We start from the raw sequence: 21,050 nt of genomic DNA, 5'->3' as shown, positions 1-21,050 counted from the left end.
AGCCTCACCTCTTCTCCTCTGTTCAAACAGTGTACATGAGTCGTTTTGGCAGCACCTGCAGGTCGCTCAGTGTCTTCACATATCCACATTATTCATACTGTAAATGCTAGAAATCTATGTGATATTATCACTCTGATTTTCCATATACTATGTCTGCAACTACTATTTGTGTCTGTTCTGTACACACAACATCAGTTGTGTGTCTGTTCATCTGTCCAAAACTCAGACATAAAACAAAACCTTGATAGATTAAATAAAATGACAAATACAATCAATAAGAATGGATAGAATATTTTAAAACATGAATATAAAAATATTTACCTGTAGATTCCTTTTTTTTTTTTAAAGTCACTAACTAATCCATCAATTCTGTCCCTCCAGTCTCAGATCCAGTATGTTGGAGGACCCTGTACGTGTTGTAATGTGCGGTAGCAGACACCAGGTGGCGCACAACGGTAAGTATTTTAAGCATTTGCATTTGACAGCCTTTAATGAGTAAATAAGATGTAATAAAGAATAACTGTCACAAATGCGAAATAATTAATATTAATAAGAGATGTTTTTACTTTAGATAATTTTAGACTTACGTTTTGGAAATGTGTGTGTCGGTGGGTGCGTTTGTGTTATAGAACAAAAAAATAAATAAAGTTACACAATGTGTCTTTTTCATTGTTGTGAAACAGATAGAGTTACATCCGGTTAAAAAATGCTCTACTTGTCTTTTCTATAATACGAGCCAGATGTTACCTCTAGCACTGGCCTGCTGTCACTCAACCCTTCTCTGACCAATCAGAGCGGGCCTAAGCTCCTCCCTCCCTCCCTCCTTCCCCGCGGAGGGTCGGAGACTCCGTGCAGAGGAGGAGAGAGTTCTTCTTTCCGAGTCCATCCGCAGGCTGCCCGTCTCCTTCTGCTCCCTCTCAGTGCAGAGCTGCCGAATCAGTACCCCCCTCCCCTTCAGCTCTACAATGGAGAGAGGGGAAATGTTGGCACTATGTCTGCTGTGCTGGAGCTGCAGCGTGTGTGTGGTAACAGCCATCCAGAGGGCTGATATGTTTCCTTATGGCACTTTAAGTGGAGATTTAATTCTGGCAGAGGGCGACGATGAGACCTCCAGAGTGCTGCCCCTGCCCAAGACCTTATACTTCTACAGCTCCCCCTTCACCCAGCTCTATGTAAGTAGAAGTTCATTAATAATCACTTGCATGCTCGTCATTGTTTGTAATGGTGGTGATTTATTTTGTGGCTGATGAAGCGTGGAAGCGTTTTGTGCTGTTAACATCTTGCAGGTGATGTTTGCAGCTGTTGAATGCGGTGCCAGAGGAGCAGTTTATTATCCCGTTTAAATGCAGTAAATCCCGCGATGACCGGAGGCCTTTCGCTTCTTTTACTATCTGAACTTGGTTTTTCTGTTTAACCGACTTCGGTGAAGTGACCACAAATGATTATGGATCAGATTTCAGTAGACTACACTCCCTGCGCTCCAGTCTGGTCATCTCTCCCCCCCAACTTCTGCACATGAACATGTCGATGTTTCATTTGGAAGAAAAAAACGATTTAAAAATTAATTTACAGCAAAAGTCGAAAATCAACAGGCTAATAATTAAGAATAAAATGTAAAATTATATTGTTTAAGTAGAAGAACAGAACCAGTCAGTGATGTTTCATTGTATATTATATTATGGGATTATTGTTATTATTACTAATGCATTAACGTGTAGGCAGCATATTAACGTTGTAGCTGCAGGAACTACTTTGTTTAAGAGTGTATTATGTTCCATGTTTTATTTGCAAAATATAAATCTGAAAAATAATTGCTGTGGAGTACTTCAACACTGTACATAAGCACAGTACTTGAGTAAATGTACTTAGTTACTTTCCCACACTGACTGAATCTATTTACACTGCAAACACAGACGTTAAGTGTCTGCAAGACACTTATTATACACTGTCATCAGAGGGTCATGTTCTATTATCAACAATTGTATGTGGTTTGAATGTTTCTAAAGCATAATCAGGGGACCAGTCTCCAGTGTAAACTGAAGGAGCCCCCGAGGTCCCTGAGGAGGTTCCAGTGGTTTATGAGGGGAATCCAGGGATTGATTATGTGGTTCCTGGGGTCCATGGGGGTGGGGGGGGGGGGGGGTTCCAGCAGTTTATGAGGGGATACGGGTTCATTAGGAGGTTCCAAGGGTTCATGATGGTGTTCCAGATAATTCTCAGAGAGCTGCAGGTATTTATGATGGGTTTTCAACCTGTCTCTTCAGGTGGCCACCAATGGTATTATATCAGCGCAGGACTTGCCGATGGAGAAGCAATACGTGGACGATGGCTTCCCCACAGATTTCCCCGTGGTGGCGCCATTCCTGGCTGACATTGACACCAGCGGAGGGCGAGGACAGATTTACTACCGGGTGACAGAAACACCCAGCGTGCTCAACAGAGTGGCCCAGGTCTGTCCATCCACTGACACGAGAGAAATCAGTCCAGAGTGTATGATCAGAAATGAATTTATAGATTTTTTGTTGTTGTGTAACAAGGTAGAAAAAACTAAATACAGTGCTTAACTACAGATTTGGATTCTTCCTCTTTTCAGTTCTTCATCCATTAGTTCAGTCCATTGTACCCTCCATCTTTCCTTTTCTCCTTCTTTCCCTCTGTCATTCATCCATTCGTTCATTCATCTGCTCACCCAGGAAGTACACCGAGGGTTCCCAGATGCAAAATTCACACCCACATACGCTGTGGTGGCAACATGGGAGAATGTGGCGGCATATGAAGAAGAAACTCGGACCACTGCACCTTCAAGCAAGGTAAGGATGGATGGAGGGATGTGGACCTCCGTGAGACCTCCTCATCTATCTGTGTAGTCATTTACAAATGAATGAATGAGATTGTTTTCCCATCACACAAACAATCTCTAGATATTCCTCACTGATGTGTTTTGGTTCACAATCCCAAATTCCTGGAGGTTGTGCATCACTTCTAATCAGCCTGGGGGGGGGGGGGGGGGGGGGGTTTCTATTTGTAATCCCCCTTCCCCTCCTAATCTGCCTCTTAACCTTTTGAAGAGGTCAGAGGTCATCTTTTAGGGTCATCAAAAAGCCACCCCTCCCAAATCGTTATCCCCTCCTTCAATTCACACACAGGTAGACACAAACATGCCGTGTTGTCACACTCTGTTGGACATTACTCCTCTCCTTGTTTGTCAGCCATTTACCAGAGAATAATTTAGTTTACCATTAACGTACACAACTCCAGCAACGGTCATTCAAAGTTAAATTAGCGGTTAAATATAAGTGAGAGTTAAATAGTAGTTTGAATATAGGGCAGCGACACTGTGAGCCCTCCGCCAAGACAAAACTGAGACAAGTCCCCCTGTAATACCTTCTAACTCCCATACGTCTTTGTCCTGCTTTGATTTAGAGAATAATTGTGCTCTTGGTTTTGTAAGTTCCCATAATTTGGGGGCTTTAGGAAATGTAAACAGGAAGTGTGATGTTGTTATGGAGTCAGTCACGCATGGACCACAACTTTAACCGTGCTTTTTTTTTTTTTTTCTTAAACCAGATTAGTAATTAGTGGTTCTTTTTTGCAATGTACCCTTGTATACACAGACAGCTACGACTGGATGACTCTGAACATGAAGACAACTTAAAAATGTGGTGATTCCCAGTTGTGACTGTGAGCGAAAGTGCCATACATTCAGGCTTTAAGGGTTTTCGAGTGTTTTGTTGTTGAGTTGTCAAATACAGTAACTTCCTGTAGTTTAGTTAGTTAGAACTGGCATTCACCTGTCCCTTTTAACTGGCGCACTATCTTTGCCTCACAACCCCCCAATTGGACTTGAATGGTTTGAACACTTTGTTTTACGCATCTGTAATTTTCTAGGAATTTTCCTGGAAAAACAGATGTGATTTGGCCTTAATTACAGGGAAAATTGGAATTTCCTTGCAAGAAAATCTCCATGTCAACCCAAGTAAATGTATTTTATAGTTATTCATTTATTGTGAGAAGAATCATATTTGAAAATATCCTGATTTTAAGCTTCTAATATGATTCAAGCACGATTCCTGCATTTTCCATAATGCAGCTCACTGAAACTGAAATGGGTAGAATGCTCCTCTAATCAGAAGTGTACCCCATAAACACTTTATCTGTTTTATTTATGATTACTACCGAATTTCGTAGTTTGTACTTGAACCTTTCCCAGGAAATTATTAAGCAATCACAGACCTGTAAAATAAAGGGTTACCTCCAGGAGAACTAGGGGCTTTGTTTAGGTTAAACAATGGGAAAGACTCCAAGTAAAGCCGGGCCTACTGAACTTATCGATCAAACAAACGCTGCTTTGTTGTTCCTGGTTTGTAGCATGTGGGATGGAGGGATGAAGGGAGTGGTAGATTTAAGGAAAAACCCCAGGGGATCTCTCTGTCTCCGTCCCTCCCTCTCATCTGTGTCTGTCCTTTTCTTTACTCTCGTGGTCTGGTTTCTTTTATGCCCTCCGTCTTTCATCCTGATTGAGCAAAAGCTAAACGTTCAGATAATTCAGTGGGGATACACAGCATTAAGCCTCACATGACGTTTCTTGATAACCAGGGCACATTTTGATTTCATTGCTGCCAAACACACTGTTTACAGTGATTGCATCTTCTGTGAGCTTCTCTCCACAGTTGAAGAAATGTTGATTAGAGGCAGCTTTTCACCTCTTTAAGTGCTAAATGTTTTCACATTTGCTTAAAGAAGTGGGTCTCTCTTTGGACTGATAGCATCTTTCTTTGAAGGGATTAGCCAGAGGTGCTGGGTGGAGTGTGTGTGTGGGAGTAGAGTGGTATGTGTGTGTGAAAACTGATTAACCTGAGGTGTGTATGTGTGTGTGTTTGTCAGGATGTGTATTAGGGGTGACGGGATGGGTTAGCGTCTGTCAGCGGAGGAGGGGGCAGACCGTGTGGTGTCGTGGGGGTCGGATGTGGAGATGAAGGGAACAGCAACTGGAAGAAATAAGAGGAAAATAGGAGGAGAGAAAATTAGAGCTAAAGAGTGAAGGTTCACATCGCTAAGAAGCGGGGTTGTGTTTTCCATGAAATTAGTCTTGAAGATGCTATTATCATAATTGGAAAGTAATTGCTTCACTTGAAACCTAAAACACACATTCTGTTGTGTCTGCTACCATGTAGCTCAATTTGCTAATGACCAGAGTCATTTACAGAGAATATGGCCTTCTGTAGGTTGATGTTGCAAGAAGTGCAGACCAGGCTAACACCAAAATCCACGCTTTGAGTCATTAAATAAACTTGGCTTCGTGCCAGAGTCATTAAAACAAATCCATGAAATACATTCAAGGAATAGTTTGATATTTTGAAAAAGACGCCTGATTCCTGTCTTACCAGGAATTAGATGAAAAGATTGATAGCACACTCATGCCTGTGCGCTAAATATAATGCTGGAGCCAGCACACAGTTAGCTTAGCTTAGCATAAAGACTGGAAGCAGGGGGAAACAGCTAGCCCTGGCTCTGAATAAAATCTGCAAAAACAAACGTATGGATGGAAAGTGTCTCATCCAACTCTAAATAAGAAATTATTAAATTCTGATATAAGCATATTTCCTAAAATGTTGAACTATTCCTATCAGCAGCGTTTACTGATGAATTTACATATGAATAAACAGACTCCGGTTGGATTAGACCCTTGCCTCTCACTCTTCTCTTCCCTTCTTCTGTGTCTTCCTTCTTTTCTGTAGCACGATAGGAACTTTTGTTTCTGTTGATATTATTTGTTGTTTCTGGTGGGGGGGGGCCTTGCAGTGACTCAGGAGGCATTCCCTTCAAACATGCTCATCCTGGTTCAAAGCAGACCTTTACTGAACCTTAGCTTTCATGATATGTTATTCTGTCCTTATGCCATGAGGCAGACTCTGTTTATCAGTCATCACTGGTCATGTAACCTCACCGTGTGGATGTACAGCTCAGTAACAGCCACTGAAATGACTCAGAGTACACACGTTACGTTAACTTGGGCACAGATTGAGACTTGGGATCTTGACGTCTTCACTAATTACAAGTACAGTCACAGAGCTCTGGTTTGTAGTTGTGGGAAATATGTTCATGTTCACAAAATTTCAGGATCTAAGAAAAGCAGCTGCGGTTTTAGTCGCCATGTGCTCTTCAGCTGATCAAAAAGATTCAGGAAAAAAAAAAAAAACCTCCTGAAACCGAGAAGTTGTACAATTTCCTCAAGCTTTAGAGTACAGCTGAAGGTAGAACAGGAAAAAAAAAAGGAGCAGGGATTTTCATATGACAACAGCAAAATACGGACTGTTCCTGGCTACAAGCCTGGGCTGTATTGTGTGTGTGTGTGTGTGTGTGTGTGTGTGTGTGTGTGTGTGTGTGCCAGTTCCCACGCTGTAGGCAGTTCCGTTTGCAGCACTGTGGTGAGGCTGGCAACTGGACTGCAGCTGCTCTCCGTCTCTCTCTCTCTCTCTCTCTCTCTCTCTCTCTCTCTCTCTCTCTGCCCGTTTGCAGCTGTGCTGTGGCCGACAAGCTGATAAACCAGCAACCGACAAACAAGTGTCGTACATTCGTCCTGATTTCCCTCTATCTGTCCTCCGTCTCTCTTCCTCCCCAGAAGGTTCCAGGCTAACCAGAGAGGGATCCAGCTTTAGATAATTACAACATGATTCACAACATTTGTTACAGTGTGTTGAGTCATTTATTCGAAATCCAGATGAGACGGAAAGTCGACTGAACAATCTTCAGTTTAATTTAACAACAAAAAAACAGCTTTGTCACAGAGATCAGCCATTTATTTTCTACTGATGACTTACATTTAAAGTTGTGCTTGCAAACAGTTAATGTAATTTTAAAAAGTGTGTTTAGGAGCTTTTTATTTACCCAGATGAGTTTGTGAGCTGTTGGGTATCCGGGCAGACTGATGATGCTGCCACCTAAACCTTAAACAGCCAGGACGACCCCAACAACAAGCATTTGTTGGTCCTGGAGACGATTAATGTCTGTGCATGCGTCTGGTCAGTGTGAGGAGTGTGAGGACGCTATTTAAAATAAGGTGTGACAGAACGCCTGTAGGGCTGTGTGTGTGTGTGTGTGTGTGTTGGGGGGAGGCTGTAAGAGCACAGACACACTCACATACATACTGAGCTCCACACTGTCTGAAAGTCTTTGATGTATGTTGGCCGCAATTTGTTGTCTTCCAGCTGTGAGTCTTTAAAGCACACCAGGACTACTTTACACACAGAGACAGACTCAAACACAGCCAGTGACCACACAGAGAGAGGAGGGGCCGAGAGGGCGACACAGATTAAAGGAATAGTGCAACATTTTTGGAGCTGTGCTTTCTTGGCAAGTGTTAGACGTGTAGATTAGTGCCACTTGCACATCTGTACAGTAAATGTGAAGTTTTGGCCAGAGGCAAATAATTAATATATATATTGTATTTCATGTGTTTAATCCCACACAGGAATCTAAATGTAAACTCTAACTGTAAAGATAGATAAGCATGCAAACATTTGTGCAGTTGGGGTTGATTAGTCATTCGTTTGCTTGTATTAGATACATTTTTATTTTGGCCCGATGATGGCAGAATCATCACTGGGATCACTGGGATTTATCTGCTGGGGAAAAGAATTTCATGGCAGTCCATCCAATAGTCGTGACCAGCTAACTGACCACTGCTGTCCCTGCAGCCGCTAAAAATACTAAAGGACTAAATGTTTTCTGAGGACAGAGAAAAATAAATTCAGGAAAGGAGCTTAAACGCCGTCATTGAGACAAGGAAATAAACTTTTTGGATTTTGATGGAGGCTGACTCACATTTTCTTTTGTAAGCTTCTTGGATGGAAACTGTGTCTCCTCACATTTCTCCCATTGCAAACCAGATCTATGGTCTTTCTCCCAACTCCACCAACGCCCACGTCCTCTGTCCCCTCCCTCTTTTCCTTCTCATCTTCTCTCTTCTCTCCCGTCCTCCTTCTACCAGGAAGAAGGAGCAATAGCAGGAGAGAAAAATGCAGACACCTCGGAAGAGTAGTAATGACAAAGAAAAAGCAGATCCCCCCACTAGCTCCAGCGTCTTCCCCTCCTTCCCTGAAGACAGAAAGAAAAAAAGAAAGACCCCCTCCTCACTAATTACTCAGGGCCTGAAGGCTACAGAGTCCTCTGTGCCCACAAACAACAAGATCATTTAAAGATGTTGATGTAAACAATTAGGAACACACACATACACATACATACATTCACATGAGATGAATACAGTTTCAGGGACATCTGTTTTTGTGTGTGCTTGTGTAAGTGTGTGTGTGTGTGTGTCTCATATCTCACATTGTAACAATGTCTGGTTTGGATGTTGTAACATCATCGTGAAAGATATGTAGACACACAGGAAGACAGCTGTGGAGATCAACATCTGACATCTGGGCTGGGGGTTGAGAGACCGAGATGTGTGTACATGTCTTGGTTTGTGTGTGTGTGTGTGTGTGTGTACGTGTGTGTACAGATAATCTGGTTTGGTCCCAAAGGAAAACAACATGGGAATCACTCACAGTCTCCACTTCATTCACTAAATTTTTGTTTTTTCAACTGTGGCTTTGCGAGGCAGAATTGGCTCAACGCCCCCCACATACAGTTAGAAAAAGTTCCTTGATTCATCAGTTCATACTGTTTCTGCTGATTTAATTCATGCTAATTTGTGTAACAGAGATTTTCTTTGGGAAAAACCCAGGTCCTCAGTTCATTGTGTCAGTGAAGGGTGGAGGTCGGAGAAGGGTGAGGAGTCTAAACATGAGTCCCAGCGGAGCTAGAGATGAGAGGGGGGGGGGGGGGGGGGTGCGAGGAGAGGTGTGAAGTTTAAATATGAGGAGTGAGTGTTTGAATAATTTGAGTCTGAACACACAGGAAGTGACCTCATCCCTGTGACGCTCGCTGAGCTGAAAACTATCAGCAATCCTCTAAACTCTGTGCCATCGGGCTCTGAAATATAGGATAGTCACACTATCACTTTAAAAGACATTAAGTGTCCTGACTGTGGATCCATTAGCAGAAACGTCTCCTGTCTCTTCCCTTTCTCTGTAGCTCAACACGTTCCAGGCTGTGATTGGTTACGATGAGACCGACTCATACGTTCTCTTCCTCTACCCTGAAGGTGGCCTGAACTTCTTTGGGACACGGCCCAAGGTGAAGTAGCTTAATACAAGACATTAATTCACAGCTTGATTATTTTGGATGTTATTCTTATTTTCTTTTATCCATTTTTTTTCCCTGCTTTTAGGAGTCCTATAACGTCGAGATAGAGCTTCCTGCTCGAGTCGGCTTCAGCAGAGGAGAAGTTACATATTTAATCTTTTCCCGAACGGAGGGGCCTCACTACAGTGTTACAAGCAATGAGCAGAGCGTTAAAAACCTTTACCAGTAAGTATAAACAACACTGTAATTAACCAGAGCTTATTTTCTGACACTGGATTGTTGCTAAAGAAGTGCTCACACTGGTTTCTCGCTCTCCAGGGTTGGTAACACAGGAATCCCAGGTATATGGCTTTTCCACACTGGGAACCATTACTCTTTTGACAACATTGTTCCTGCATCCATCGGTGGCCTCCTTGCTACATCACCGCCTGGAGGACATGGCCTCCCCCTGGTATATTTTGTTTTTTCTTATTTATTTGTTTAATTTCCAGTCCAGAGTTGTTTTTGTGATACAATGTGCAGAAAACTCCTCTGATTCCAAGTCATGGTTTGTGCTTCTAGGACACCACCACCCCTGACTTTGAGGAGTATCCAGATAATACCTTTGACCTTAATAACAAAGAGGAGGAGGAGGAGGAGGACGATTACCCACTGACAGACGGGGACCCTGAATTCCAGACAGCCCCTGCTGGTGGTGACCACTCAAAGTCTCTTCAACCAGCAAGTCCTGATGCTGCCTCCTCTCCTTCAGAGAGGTCAGATCCCGGTCCTCAGGTGCTGCACCGCAGCAAAGATGTACCGCTGAACTCTGAACCCAGGTACGGTTCGGAGCCGGAAGAGAGGCAGTATGCTCCTCCTAATCCTCCAGAGGCTGTAGCAGAGCAAGGTGCTCAGCAGATCCAGGAACAGCAACCACAGGTAAAACCGAAAAAATGAAATGAAATCAAGGTCAATCTTAGGTAACCAAAGAAAATGTGACCAGAGTGGATGATATTGCTCTCGCAGAGAGCAGGACTGTGTGGCAATGTGTTGAAATTCTCTGGAAACTTCACTCATTGCAATGGTTTTGAAAAAAAAAAAAGGAATTCAAACTGGCAGCACTGTCAGAGTTTTGTAATAAGGATTTGAAATCGTAGTCACTTTCTGTAAATTCTGTGGTTATAGTGGAATGCTGTTTTGGAGACAGTAAACAAAAGTTGGCAAAACTGCCGCATCTCATGATACCCTACGTACTGTATACAGTTTGTAAAGTATGTGTAGATCACAGCCCTCTGGGGTTTTTTTTAACATCTGGAGAGAGTTACAAAGTTTTGGCTGGACTCTCAGTGACAAGAGGAAAAAGAATATTTGAAGTTACACATCACACATTCGCCCTGTATCTCCTTGCAGGATGTGTACCCCCATCACAGTAAAGAACCACGTCTTTCCCCTGGAGGTCACGTCGTCAGCGTGGATGAAGAAGATGTTGATTTTGACACAGGAGGTTAGAGATATGTGTATATACGTGTGTGTGTGTGTGTACATATATATATATATATATATATATATATATATGTAAATGTATGGTCAGTGGGAGAAACAGGAGGGTAATACTACCTCACCCTCTGCTGGAGAGCTGCTCAGCAGCTGGCAGTACAATGCTGCCGTTGTGCTGGGCAGCTCCCAGGTGTGTGTGTGTGTGTGTGTGTTCAGCTCAACACTCCCTCCTCCGCAACTGCTCCCACAGGCTTTTACTATAAATAAGAATGAGTTCTCAGTCAACTTGCCCGGTTACATAAGAGCCAAAAAATCTGTTAAAAAAAAAAAAAAAAAAAAAAAGTTTGTCTTCTTAAATAATTTAGCTCAGGATGGAGAGATGGAACATTATTTTTCTTAGAAGAGGGAGAGACGTGGTTAGGGTTAGGATAGCTTTGTGTCCCATCAATCAGTTTCCTTCTTTACTTGTTTTTTAGAAAAACAACACACAAGACTCATATATATTATAGTTAATGGCACCTGAAGAGGGGTGTTTTTAAGGGAAGTGTGTGTAATATGTGCACATATACAGTTTCCATTTTCTAACACACTTAACATTTTTCATTGCTGCAGTGGATTTACTGTCTGTGAAACTTAGAACATAAAAACACTGTCATGCTAATGTGCTGGTTTCCCTCCACAGCTTTAGCATGTGGTTTTAAATGGAGAGATGGGAAGGAGTTGAATCCAGTACGAGCTGCTGCAGTCGGCTGCTAATCCCCGACAGTTGCTTTGCTGTTGTAGCTTTGTATTTTCATCATCTGCTTCGTTTTAGAGACGTTTAAAGTCTTAAATGTCGATATAATTCCAGTGGTCTGAGAAATGCTGCCAGAGGTGTTAATCCTTACTTTTTAGTCTGTTCAGCAGGGCCCAGCACTTTTCACATTCTGTTTATTCCAAAATAAATTAGGAACAGAGTGCATCACTTCCTGTGTGTCAGAGGTTTTTTTAAGGAAACAGTCACATCTATGTGTGTAGAACAGCACACGGGAAATCTCCTAGCAGCTACATATACTGTATATAAACATTACTTTATATATATATATATATATATATTTTACATGCCTTTGGGATTTCTATGTGGTGTGTGTGTGAGTGTGTGTGTGTGTGTGTGGGAGGGAGGACTGCAACAGCTGGTTACTCTCCAAACATGAGTGTCTTTGAGTTTGTGTGTGTGTATTCACTTATCTCCCTGTATCTTTTCCACTTTCTGTCCATTCTTACTTATATGGAAACAGTGTTCTGTCTCTCTAAAGGTAAAAGAAAAAATATTTAAATGTATATACAGTTGAGATTAAGATAAAACCTTTTTTGGAACATTGCGAACGACCACACTGGTCTGCGTGGACATCTTTCTGTTTGTGTTTTCTTATTGTTTGTTTGAATCTCGGATACGAGACATGATTAGGATATTAATTGTATATTTAAAGTATATGTGTTGCGTAGTAATAGAAGTGTCTTCTTCTCTGTCCTCTCTCTCAGTGATCCGTTACACTACAGAGAATAAGGAAACATGTGCCAGGTATGTGAAAACTAGATTTGATGCTGCTGGTGAAATAAATCTATACTGTACCTATTAGAAATAAACAACTCATGCTATGATAACCTGACAGCTATTGTAACAGTTATGGAAAGAAAATGTCACAGTTTAAAAAGCATTTGCAGCAATAAATGTGAATTTTTTTCCTTCTCTTTCTTGTTCCAGCTTCCAGCAGCAGTGCTCCCAGCATGCATTTTGCTCTGACTACGCCACAGGCTTCTGCTGTCACTGCCGGCCCGGCTTCTATGGAAACGGACGCCACTGTCTACCTGACGGTGAGACGTCTGCCATTAACTCTAATCTTATTTCTGTTATTAAATTCATTCATGAACTTAAGCATAAAAATATTTTCAGTTATACAAAGTTTTTTTTGTGGGTGTGTGTAACCTCCTCCAGGTGCTCCCCAGCGTGTTAGCGGGAAGGTGAGCGGCACCGTGACCGTGGGATCGACTCCGGTACAGCTGAACAACATTGACCTTCATGCCTACATCGTGGTGGGAGATGGGAGGGCGTACACTGCCATCAGCGAGGTACCTGAGCCAGTGGGCTGGGCTCTGATGCCGGTCGCTCCCATAGGAGAGCTGTTCGGATGGCTGTTTGCTCTGGAGCTGCCCAACAGCCAGGCAGGGTTCAAAAATGCAGGTAAACTCTGTGTGTGTCTGTGTGTGTGTTTAGTTCAGTATGTTGCCTTGTACATCTTGACTCTTGAGAACATCTGTAGAGAGCGAGGACATCTTGTGTATGAGTGTGTGTGTGTGTGTGTTTTCAGTCTCCCAGCCAGCTGTACTGTCTCCAGGGATGTGATGCGATATCAGGCTTCCACCTCCCCTCTGTAATAGGAAACAGCTGTGTGTGTGCACGTGAACATTGTGTGTGTGTGTGTGTGTGTATAGATGTATCAATTACAGACATTCCATTTTTTATGATACACACCGTCTGCACCGTTTGTCTGTCAGCTGTGATGTGGAATAAAAATAATCTACAAACATACTTGTCGACTGATTAGGTGACTAACTGTGTTACTAGGTGCTGAGTTCACTCGTCATGCAGAGGTGATCTTTTACCCCGGCAACCAGCGTCTGTCAATCATTCAGACGGGCCGTGGCCTTGACGACCACAACCACCTCACCGTGGACACTGTACTCAGTGGCAGTGTGCCCTTCCTACCTCCTGGAGCAGAGGTTACCATGGATCCCTTCAAGGACACCTACCAGTACTACCCATCCGGTAACCACAGCAACCACAGGAGACAAGTTCTTTATATATATATATAAAACATTTGATGGCCTCTTTTCCCTAAAACAGCTTTCTCTCTCTCTCTCTCTCTCTCTCTCTCTCTCTCTCTCTCTCTCTCTCTCTCTCTCTCTCTGCAGTTGCTACCTCCACGTCAGTGAGGGAGTTTTTAGTCGTTTCAGCAGAGCGAGGCTCAGAGTCCTTCTCCTTCCAGCTGAAACAGAACATCACCTACCGCGACTGTCAGCATGACAACCGCCCCGCTGCCCTGGAGACGCTGCAGATCGCCATGGAGAGGGTGTTTGTGATGTACGTCAAGGAGGAGCGGATCCTGAGATACGCCATCACCAACAAGATCGGCCCAGTCGGAGGTGAGTCAGAGCAGAATGAGATGAACACATCGCCTGCAGGTAACAGATTTTTATTACAAACCAGATGTGGTTCAGTCAGTGGAAATGATATTTACTATGGAGCTGATCACTATTACTGTCTTAATATCTTAATCCCTGAACTTTCCTCAACTGGATTTTGTTTAATACTTTGGTTTGATTACACACAAATATTTAAGATTAACTTCATTATCCATCCCCCGATTTCATAACATTAAGAACATCGTTTTCGTAAGGTTTAGTTTTCTAAAGTGATCTAAATGTTGTTTCAGAAGCTTTCCACCCTCAGGAGAGTACAACTGTGATGTCGGTTTGGTTTTCAGCCAGCAGTCATTAAAAACACAAACACAAGAGACAGGAAACACAGCAGTAACATGAAGTCCACATCATAGTGCACATGGAGAAGAATACGTGGGTTTTAAAACTACAGTTTCTGCCACACTGAAATTCATCTACCTGAGGCACCTGAGCCAAACACCGCTCACGTGTTTCTTAGCTTATACCCATCACACAAAGGGTTAATATGGGAACTGTCTGGGAGCAGGATCTAAACCTTTCACTGTCCGATGACGTATGGCATTCGACCTTCAGGCTGGTTAATTCAACATCCGTCTGTACCCGTCACTGTCTGTTACAGTTTAAGGTCGTGCACAGGGCCCATGTGTCCAAAGCCAAACTATCCCATATTTACCCAGATGTGGATCCCTGCTGTGATGAGTGTTTAAGAGGTTGGGCTTCTCTTATCCACATGTTCTGGACGTGCACTTGCCTGGAAAAATACTGGAGGGACGTTTTCCAAACTTTATCCCTAATCCTCAATTTTGACTAAGAACCCAACCCTCTCTTCGCCCTTTTTGGCACCACTGAGGAGGATGACGCACGCCTGATTCCCATCAAGTGCCTCACATTGTCCTTCGCCCCTCTTTTAGGCCAGACGAGCAGCGTTAGTGAGATGGAGGGACGCTGCCCCAGCCCCACCCTTGCTCAGTGGCTGAAGGGACTTGATGTCCTGTTTAAACCCAGAAAGATCTGCTCAAACGAAAAGTTCCTCAGTCAAACTAAAGACTTATTTCCTCACTCTCATGTTGTCTTTATGTTGCTCAGAACTACAACTCTGTAAAAGTTTATCCCTTCTCTTATTTCTTCTCTAAAGTCCATAAAACTCAGTCGGATAGAAACTGGTCACAAATGTGAAATAAAAATATCGGTACCACTTACCTGGGAGTAATCTCTATCAGGTGAAGGACACTGACCAGCTGTTGTCTTGTCTTCAACAAAAAGCCAACATGGCCTCATTGTATCAAGCACAGAGTATCTTATTGACTTCCTGAATTCATTCCAGACCGTCGCTGTCTCTCCTTAAGTGGGCGAGCGCGCTGGAGGCGTCGAAAAACGTGAGGTTTTCTCCTCCAGAGCCACAACTAGAGACCAGACCACCTAGTAATTGTTGCAGCGCTGCCACAGAAACCTCAGCCAAACCACGGTACAGAGCTGGCCTAGAGTTTGGTTATGAGCACACGCCGCAGAGCTGAGGGCTTAATTATACCCCGAAACCATAGAAAAAAATGTTAAAACGTCTGTATTAGCTCTGCTGTATCTGACACACTACACCACTTTAAGGATCATTCTACCACAATTTACGTCACAGCTGGCTTTAAATATAGAAATATACAAATAGACTTGAATATTGAACATAGGTGTATGACCCTGTCCTGTAGAGTGAGCTGGTCAAGCAGTTGAATCTGAATGGAGGCCATTTTAACACAAGGAAAAATAAATAGATATGTGAGTGTGGAGGGGGAAAAAAAGGCCAACTCATTGTTTGGGGTTTGGGATGTGAATGCACCAGAACACAAAAGCAAAGCCACAAACCACACTGGTTTGATTGTGTGGTATTAGAACTCAGATGGGGTGGCGTGTTCCTGAAATCTAAGCAGTCATCAAGTTTGTGTTGTGCTGAATTCAGCTGATCTGAAATCAGTGGATTGCGTAGGTTTGTTTATTCAGAGATAATTAGCCTGAGGAAATGCAGCAGAGAATTTCAGCTTATTAACTTATCCTGGCTGATGCATCACACACTGAATGTGTATTTGTGTTTGGATGTGTGTTTGGCTCAACAGGCTTATTGAATGTATCCTTTTCTATTTATGTTTCTGCGGTCGCTCAGTCTTTATTGCACCCATGTGAACGGTAAATCCAGCACTTCTTGGATCCTAATCCATAGCTAGCTGAACACAGACGGAAACACACAGCTTTCTTTTTAATTCTGTTTTATTTCGTTCAGCGTTTCTTTCACTTTTACGTCTCTTCTTGTCCATCGTTTCTTTCGCGTCACCTGGACTCATCTTTTCTCCAGATACCAGCAGAAAGGCCACACAAATATGGAAATGACTGCATGCATATGTGCCGTGTTCTTTCTCTGTCAACACACGGGGGTCGTGCTTTCTTTATCCACTGTATCTGATGAAAGCCAGAGAGAGAGAGAGAGAGACAAGAGACCTCGAAAGATGGAGAGGAAAAGAAAGAGTTTGAGACAGAAAGAGTGAGAGAGCGGATTTTTTTTTTTTTTTTTTTTACCCAGGTTTTGAATCCAGACCAAGTTTCTGTCATTTAAACGTCAACACGTTGATTAAAAAGGTTATGATGACACATCTCACACACGCACATGCACACACACACTGATACACCCAGCACACAGCTGGAAGAGCTTTTGGGGATCAGGGGTTTTGTAAACACTGGTTAAGTGTGTGTGTGTATGGGAGACAGCGAGTGTGTGTGTGTGTAAAATAATATCCCAGCCAATGACAGATTTTCTAGTAGGGGGGGGGTGGGTGGGGTTGCTGGGCAGAATAGCTGCCCATTGATGTCATGAGAATCAGAAGAACTTAAGGCACTGAACTGGTAGAAAGAGAAAGAGAGAGAGAGAGAAGGAACTCAGCAGACGTGAGTGTGTGTTGTTTGCTGTATTATTGTATTATTATCTGCTGTTGCAGTCGCCTCATTTCCACATGGGGATGATTACAGTTTCATCTCGTCCTGTGGTTTTCGATTTTATGAACTTCCAATGAACATAAAATAGTTTCATTGTTGAAGAGCTGCATATATCAGGCCTGTGCGTTATTACAGCAGATAATCCAATACAAGCTAAGTATCTGGACAACATTAAGCCGAATCAGACACCGAAACGCGAGGGAAACAGTGGAAATATGGCATTCACGTTACAAAGTAATCTACCAGGAATGTGCACACGCATGTATCTGATTGGCCAGCGCAGTGGTTTGTCAGATGACACTGCATTGCAGCACGTTTATCCTTGTTTTTTGTGTTTTTTTTTTTTTGCTGGACGACCCTGTGTTGCCACAGTGACCTGTGTTGGCACCCTCGCTGTGAGAGGCCTGTGTTGTTTCAGGGCTCAAGGCAATCTAAACGCAGCCTGAGGCGCTGCAAAAAAACACACACACAGCTGTTTGTCCTGAAAGAGGATAACATGATTGTCACTGGTGACCTTCCAGACTCATTAAACCCTGTCTCTTAGGATTTTAGTCCCTGGACTAGAGCCTACAATTCCCATAATGCAGCACAGGGGCATCTTTCATTTGACCTTCGCTGTTTTGTTAAACCCCCTCATCTCTTAAACCCCCCCGTGGTGAGTGAAATGACCTTTATGTGTAAAGTTGTTGAAGTGCACCAATAAAGCAGTGAAGTAAACAACTCATAGGTCTGTTGCTCACACTGGACATTGTTGGTCTCCTGTGTCTTCAGCCTGAACACCCACGAAGGAGCTGCTTTCATCGCTTTAAACATCACGTGCCCGTAAATTTCAGGTCATTTCAGAGTGTCAGTAAAAGTCAGCGATGAGAGATAATTTTAGAGTGGCTCACTGGATTTCAGAGATAGTCTGAGATTCTTACTGTTACAGCTATGCCCCTGTACAACCAGTCTGTGTGAGTGTGTGTGTGTGTGTGTGTGTGTGTGTGTGTGTGTGTGAGTGTGTGTGTGTGTGTGTGTGTGTGTGTGTGTGTGTGTGTGTGTGTGTGTGTGTGTGTGTGTCGAGGAGCAACAGGTGGGAAACTGCAGTCATTGCTTTGATGGTGCGTTGTGCATGTGTGGTGTGTGTCTGTGTGTGTGTGTGAGTGTGTCTGTTCTCCACCCCTCCCTCCCTCTTCTCTCTCCCTCTCTCACCCTCTCTCTAATTATCCCTCAGTCTTTTCTCCCATCCATGAGTATCTCACCCTCTCATCTCTCCTTCTTCCACGCCACATTCAGGACTTTGAAGAGTCTCTCTCTCTCTCTCTCTCTCTCTCTCTCTCTCTCTCTCTCTCTCTCTCTCTCTCTCTCTCTCTCTCTCTTCTCTCTCTTTGATAATGAACCAAAATTGGTCTCTGGCCTCAGGAGATGGAAGCAAGCTGCGTGTGTGCGTTTGATTTTGTTTAGGTTTTAGTGCGTGTGTTGTTGTTGTTTATCGGGGCTCCTGATGGTAAAGAAGGACTCCGTCCTAAAACAGTTCAACATCATTAAGCACAGAAAATCTTAATGTGAGTTTTATTTTCCTTTTCTTGGTTTGCTTTTCTCATTCCTTTGCATAACTGACCATATGTAGACATCGTGACCTGCTGGACTCGAACGGCTTCTTCCTTAAATAGAAGAGAAACTGTGAGACGCTGAAAATCTCTGTCTGAACTTCATACAAATGCCAAATTTGGAATTATAATTAGATGGTGCGGGGACAAGGTTTCCCAAGGAGACCCACACTAATACTGAGACACTGAGACAGTGCCACCCGTCCTGATGTTAGCTCTCTGGAACATTTAGAAGCAGATCAACACAGTATTTTATATTCTTTTCTAATGCTTTCCCCTGGTTTTCTTTACGCTGCTGTTTTTTCTAAAAGGAGTCTGAGGGTTGTTGTCTGAAGTGTCTGAGCCGTGCGTTGGTATGAGGAGACCCTGAGCGCACATCCGCTCGCTCATCCCTCCGTCTGCGCGTCTCTCTCATGTATATGTGTGTCTAACCTTATCCATATGTTGCGTATTGAGAACATGAAGGGGAGGCACTTCCTAAGAGGAAACCGTCCTATGGGAATTTGTCTGCAGTGATTTTCCATGTGTGTTTGGTTATGGCCGTTCTGTAATCATCGCTGTAATCATCGGACCTTTGCTGTTGAATAATCCACGTCTCAATTAATCTCCATTCAGGACATTCAGAGTGTTGCAGATTCACAGTTTCCCTTCCAGACAGCAACTTCTTTTGAACAATAAAACCTTTAAGCTTCCAAATCACTGTCAGTCAATAATGAAGTAATAAAAAGATTCCTTCTCTTTCATCCCTCCCGCCATTTAATCTGTCTCTCCTTCTGTCTGTAGTTGAGCCAACGGAGCCGGAGCTGGTCAACCCCTGCTACGCTGGGAACCACGACTGCGACACCACAGCCCAGTGTGTCCCACTCGAGGGCCAGGCCTTCCAGTGCCAGTGTGCTACTGGTTACAGAGGGGACGGACGCAACTGTTACGGTACCTTTGTCTGTCAGCGCTTTATATGGGCATGTACACATACTGTTAAAGAAGTCTCTCTGGATGCACGGTACAGGAGCATGACAGTGTATGTTCACTGCATTGTGCTTTATGGTGCTTTCCTCCACTTTGCTTAGTCTAACAGTGTCTTTCTCCCTCAAACACTCACACACGCAAACATGCAGACGAAGTCAAAGACAGTTCAAGGCAGTGTGTCTGTGTTTCCTCAACACGTGTCCCTTAAATGTAGGGGGTCAAGTACAGGATGGATGGAAGGAATCACCTCTGCTCTCATCTTTCCTCCTTCCCTTCTCCTCTCCTCTTCGTCCCGTCTTACTTCTCCCTCCTCCTCCAGGTTAATTCTCCAGTTAACAGGGACCTGTCGAGCTTTATGCTGGTGCATGGCCTGTCATTAGCCCAGCAGCAGGTCTTTCTCTCCTGCTGACAGCTCTAGGAAAGCCCCAGGCTCAGCCTCAGTTCCCATGACTGGGGCCTCAGTGTCTCTCTCTCTGGCCACATAGTCTGTGTGTGGTTTTGTCCACTGTGTTGTACAAGAATGTAGTGAAGAATCCAGGTGTGGGTGTGCATGTTATAGTAACACAAACAAGCAGGCACACAATGTATATACACTAAAAGCAGCAGTAATGACCCTTAATTACAGCTTTTACACTCACACACACACATGCAGCATGCTGTGTGTTGTCCGATGAGGGATTCCTGGTTCACAGGCTTACGAGTCCACGTCTCACTTCCTCTCCTTGTCTCTCGCTGCAGACATAGATGAGTGCGCCGAGGGGTTGAGCTCCTGCGGCGCTCATGCTCAGTGTGTGAACCTGCCTGGAAGCCACCGCTGCCAGTGCCAGAGCGGCTTTGAGTTCGGCTACGACGGGCGTACCTGTGTGGGTAAGTTGCAGTGGCTGAAATTTACTAAAGACACAACTGCAGTGTACAATATATGCACAGGACATGGTTTTAAACCGTGAAGTATCACCTGACATCTGCTGACCTCCATGTGCGTATGTACCTGTTGAAATAGTTTCAACACATCTTAACAGCTGTTAATCATCGTCTAGAATTAATGACAAGCCCAAGTCACTGATGTGAAAATCTGTGTCAGCAAATATTTCCACTAAAACCACTAAACATAAAGACCTGGCTGCTGAAACAAGCAGTGTCATCATGTCTAACTTCACATGCCAATTAAAGTAAAGTCTGTGTAAACATGTAGTTTATTACGATTTTCATCATGTCCTCATCTTGTCCTTTTCATGGGCTGGTCGTCAGGTGCACTTGCTGGTCCCCTAAGATGTATCTTGGAACATGTAGAGCCGCATGTTCCCAAAATGAGCTGAATATTTGGAAGGGATTCACATATTTGTCCGAGCACAGGAATAACAATTCTTCCACAACAGTTAGGCACAGCTGCAAAAGCTAGGAAACACGGCGAGAGGGGAGGATGGGCAACAAATGTGAGAACAGGAGGGGTGAAAGTGAAAGACAAATGGAGCAATCACACAAGTGTGTGTGTTGCTTTAGGATGTGTAGAGGAGCAGGGTCCCGTCGGTGTGTGTGTGTGTGTCCTCCTTTCACCCATCCCTGTGAACTTTTGATGAACTTCCTTCAAACCCTCCCTCCTCCACAGATGTGTACTACTTTACATAAAGCCTTGAA

The 21,050-nt window shown here is 43.6% G+C and overlaps 1 protein-coding gene across 11 annotated transcripts in view; it reads left to right on the top strand.

The window, feature by feature from the left end:
* The first annotated feature begins 419 nt into the window (after positions 1-419).
* nid2a (nidogen 2a (osteonidogen)) overlaps positions 420-21,050 on the top strand; it is a 32,960-nt gene continuing 12,329 nt past the window's right edge. For 6 of the 11 annotated variants that reach the window (XM_041032502.1, XM_041032505.1, XM_041032504.1 and 3 more), the window contains exons 1-16: positions 422-455; positions 741-1,172; positions 2,265-2,450; positions 2,694-2,810; positions 9,082-9,183; positions 9,278-9,417; positions 9,511-9,643; positions 9,754-10,110; positions 10,582-10,675; positions 12,190-12,229; positions 12,413-12,522; positions 12,644-12,889; positions 13,274-13,474; positions 13,621-13,851; positions 19,233-19,379; positions 20,154-20,282. In XM_041032502.1, the coding sequence (XP_040888436.1) occupies positions 966-1,172; positions 2,265-2,450; positions 2,694-2,810; positions 9,082-9,183; positions 9,278-9,417; positions 9,511-9,643; positions 9,754-10,110; positions 10,582-10,675; positions 12,190-12,229; positions 12,413-12,522; positions 12,644-12,889; positions 13,274-13,474; positions 13,621-13,851; positions 19,233-19,379; positions 20,154-20,282 (2,440 nt within the window). In that variant the 5' untranslated portion in view covers positions 422-455; positions 741-965. Of the gene's footprint in view, positions 456-740; positions 1,173-2,264; positions 2,451-2,693; positions 2,811-9,081; positions 9,184-9,277; positions 9,418-9,510; positions 9,644-9,753; positions 10,111-10,581; positions 10,676-12,189; positions 12,230-12,412; positions 12,523-12,643; positions 12,890-13,273; positions 13,475-13,620; positions 13,852-19,232; positions 19,380-20,153; positions 20,283-21,050 lie in introns of those variants that run through there. The other 5 variants (XM_041032509.1, XM_041032508.1, XM_041032503.1 and 2 more) reach the window with 3 other exon arrangements.

Source organism: Toxotes jaculatrix, chromosome 24, assembly GCF_017976425.1.
Source record: "Toxotes jaculatrix isolate fToxJac2 chromosome 24, fToxJac2.pri, whole genome shotgun sequence".
Taxonomy (NCBI): Eukaryota; Metazoa; Chordata; class Actinopteri; family Toxotidae; genus Toxotes; species Toxotes jaculatrix.
This window is presented reverse-complemented; position numbering and strand designations above follow the sequence as displayed.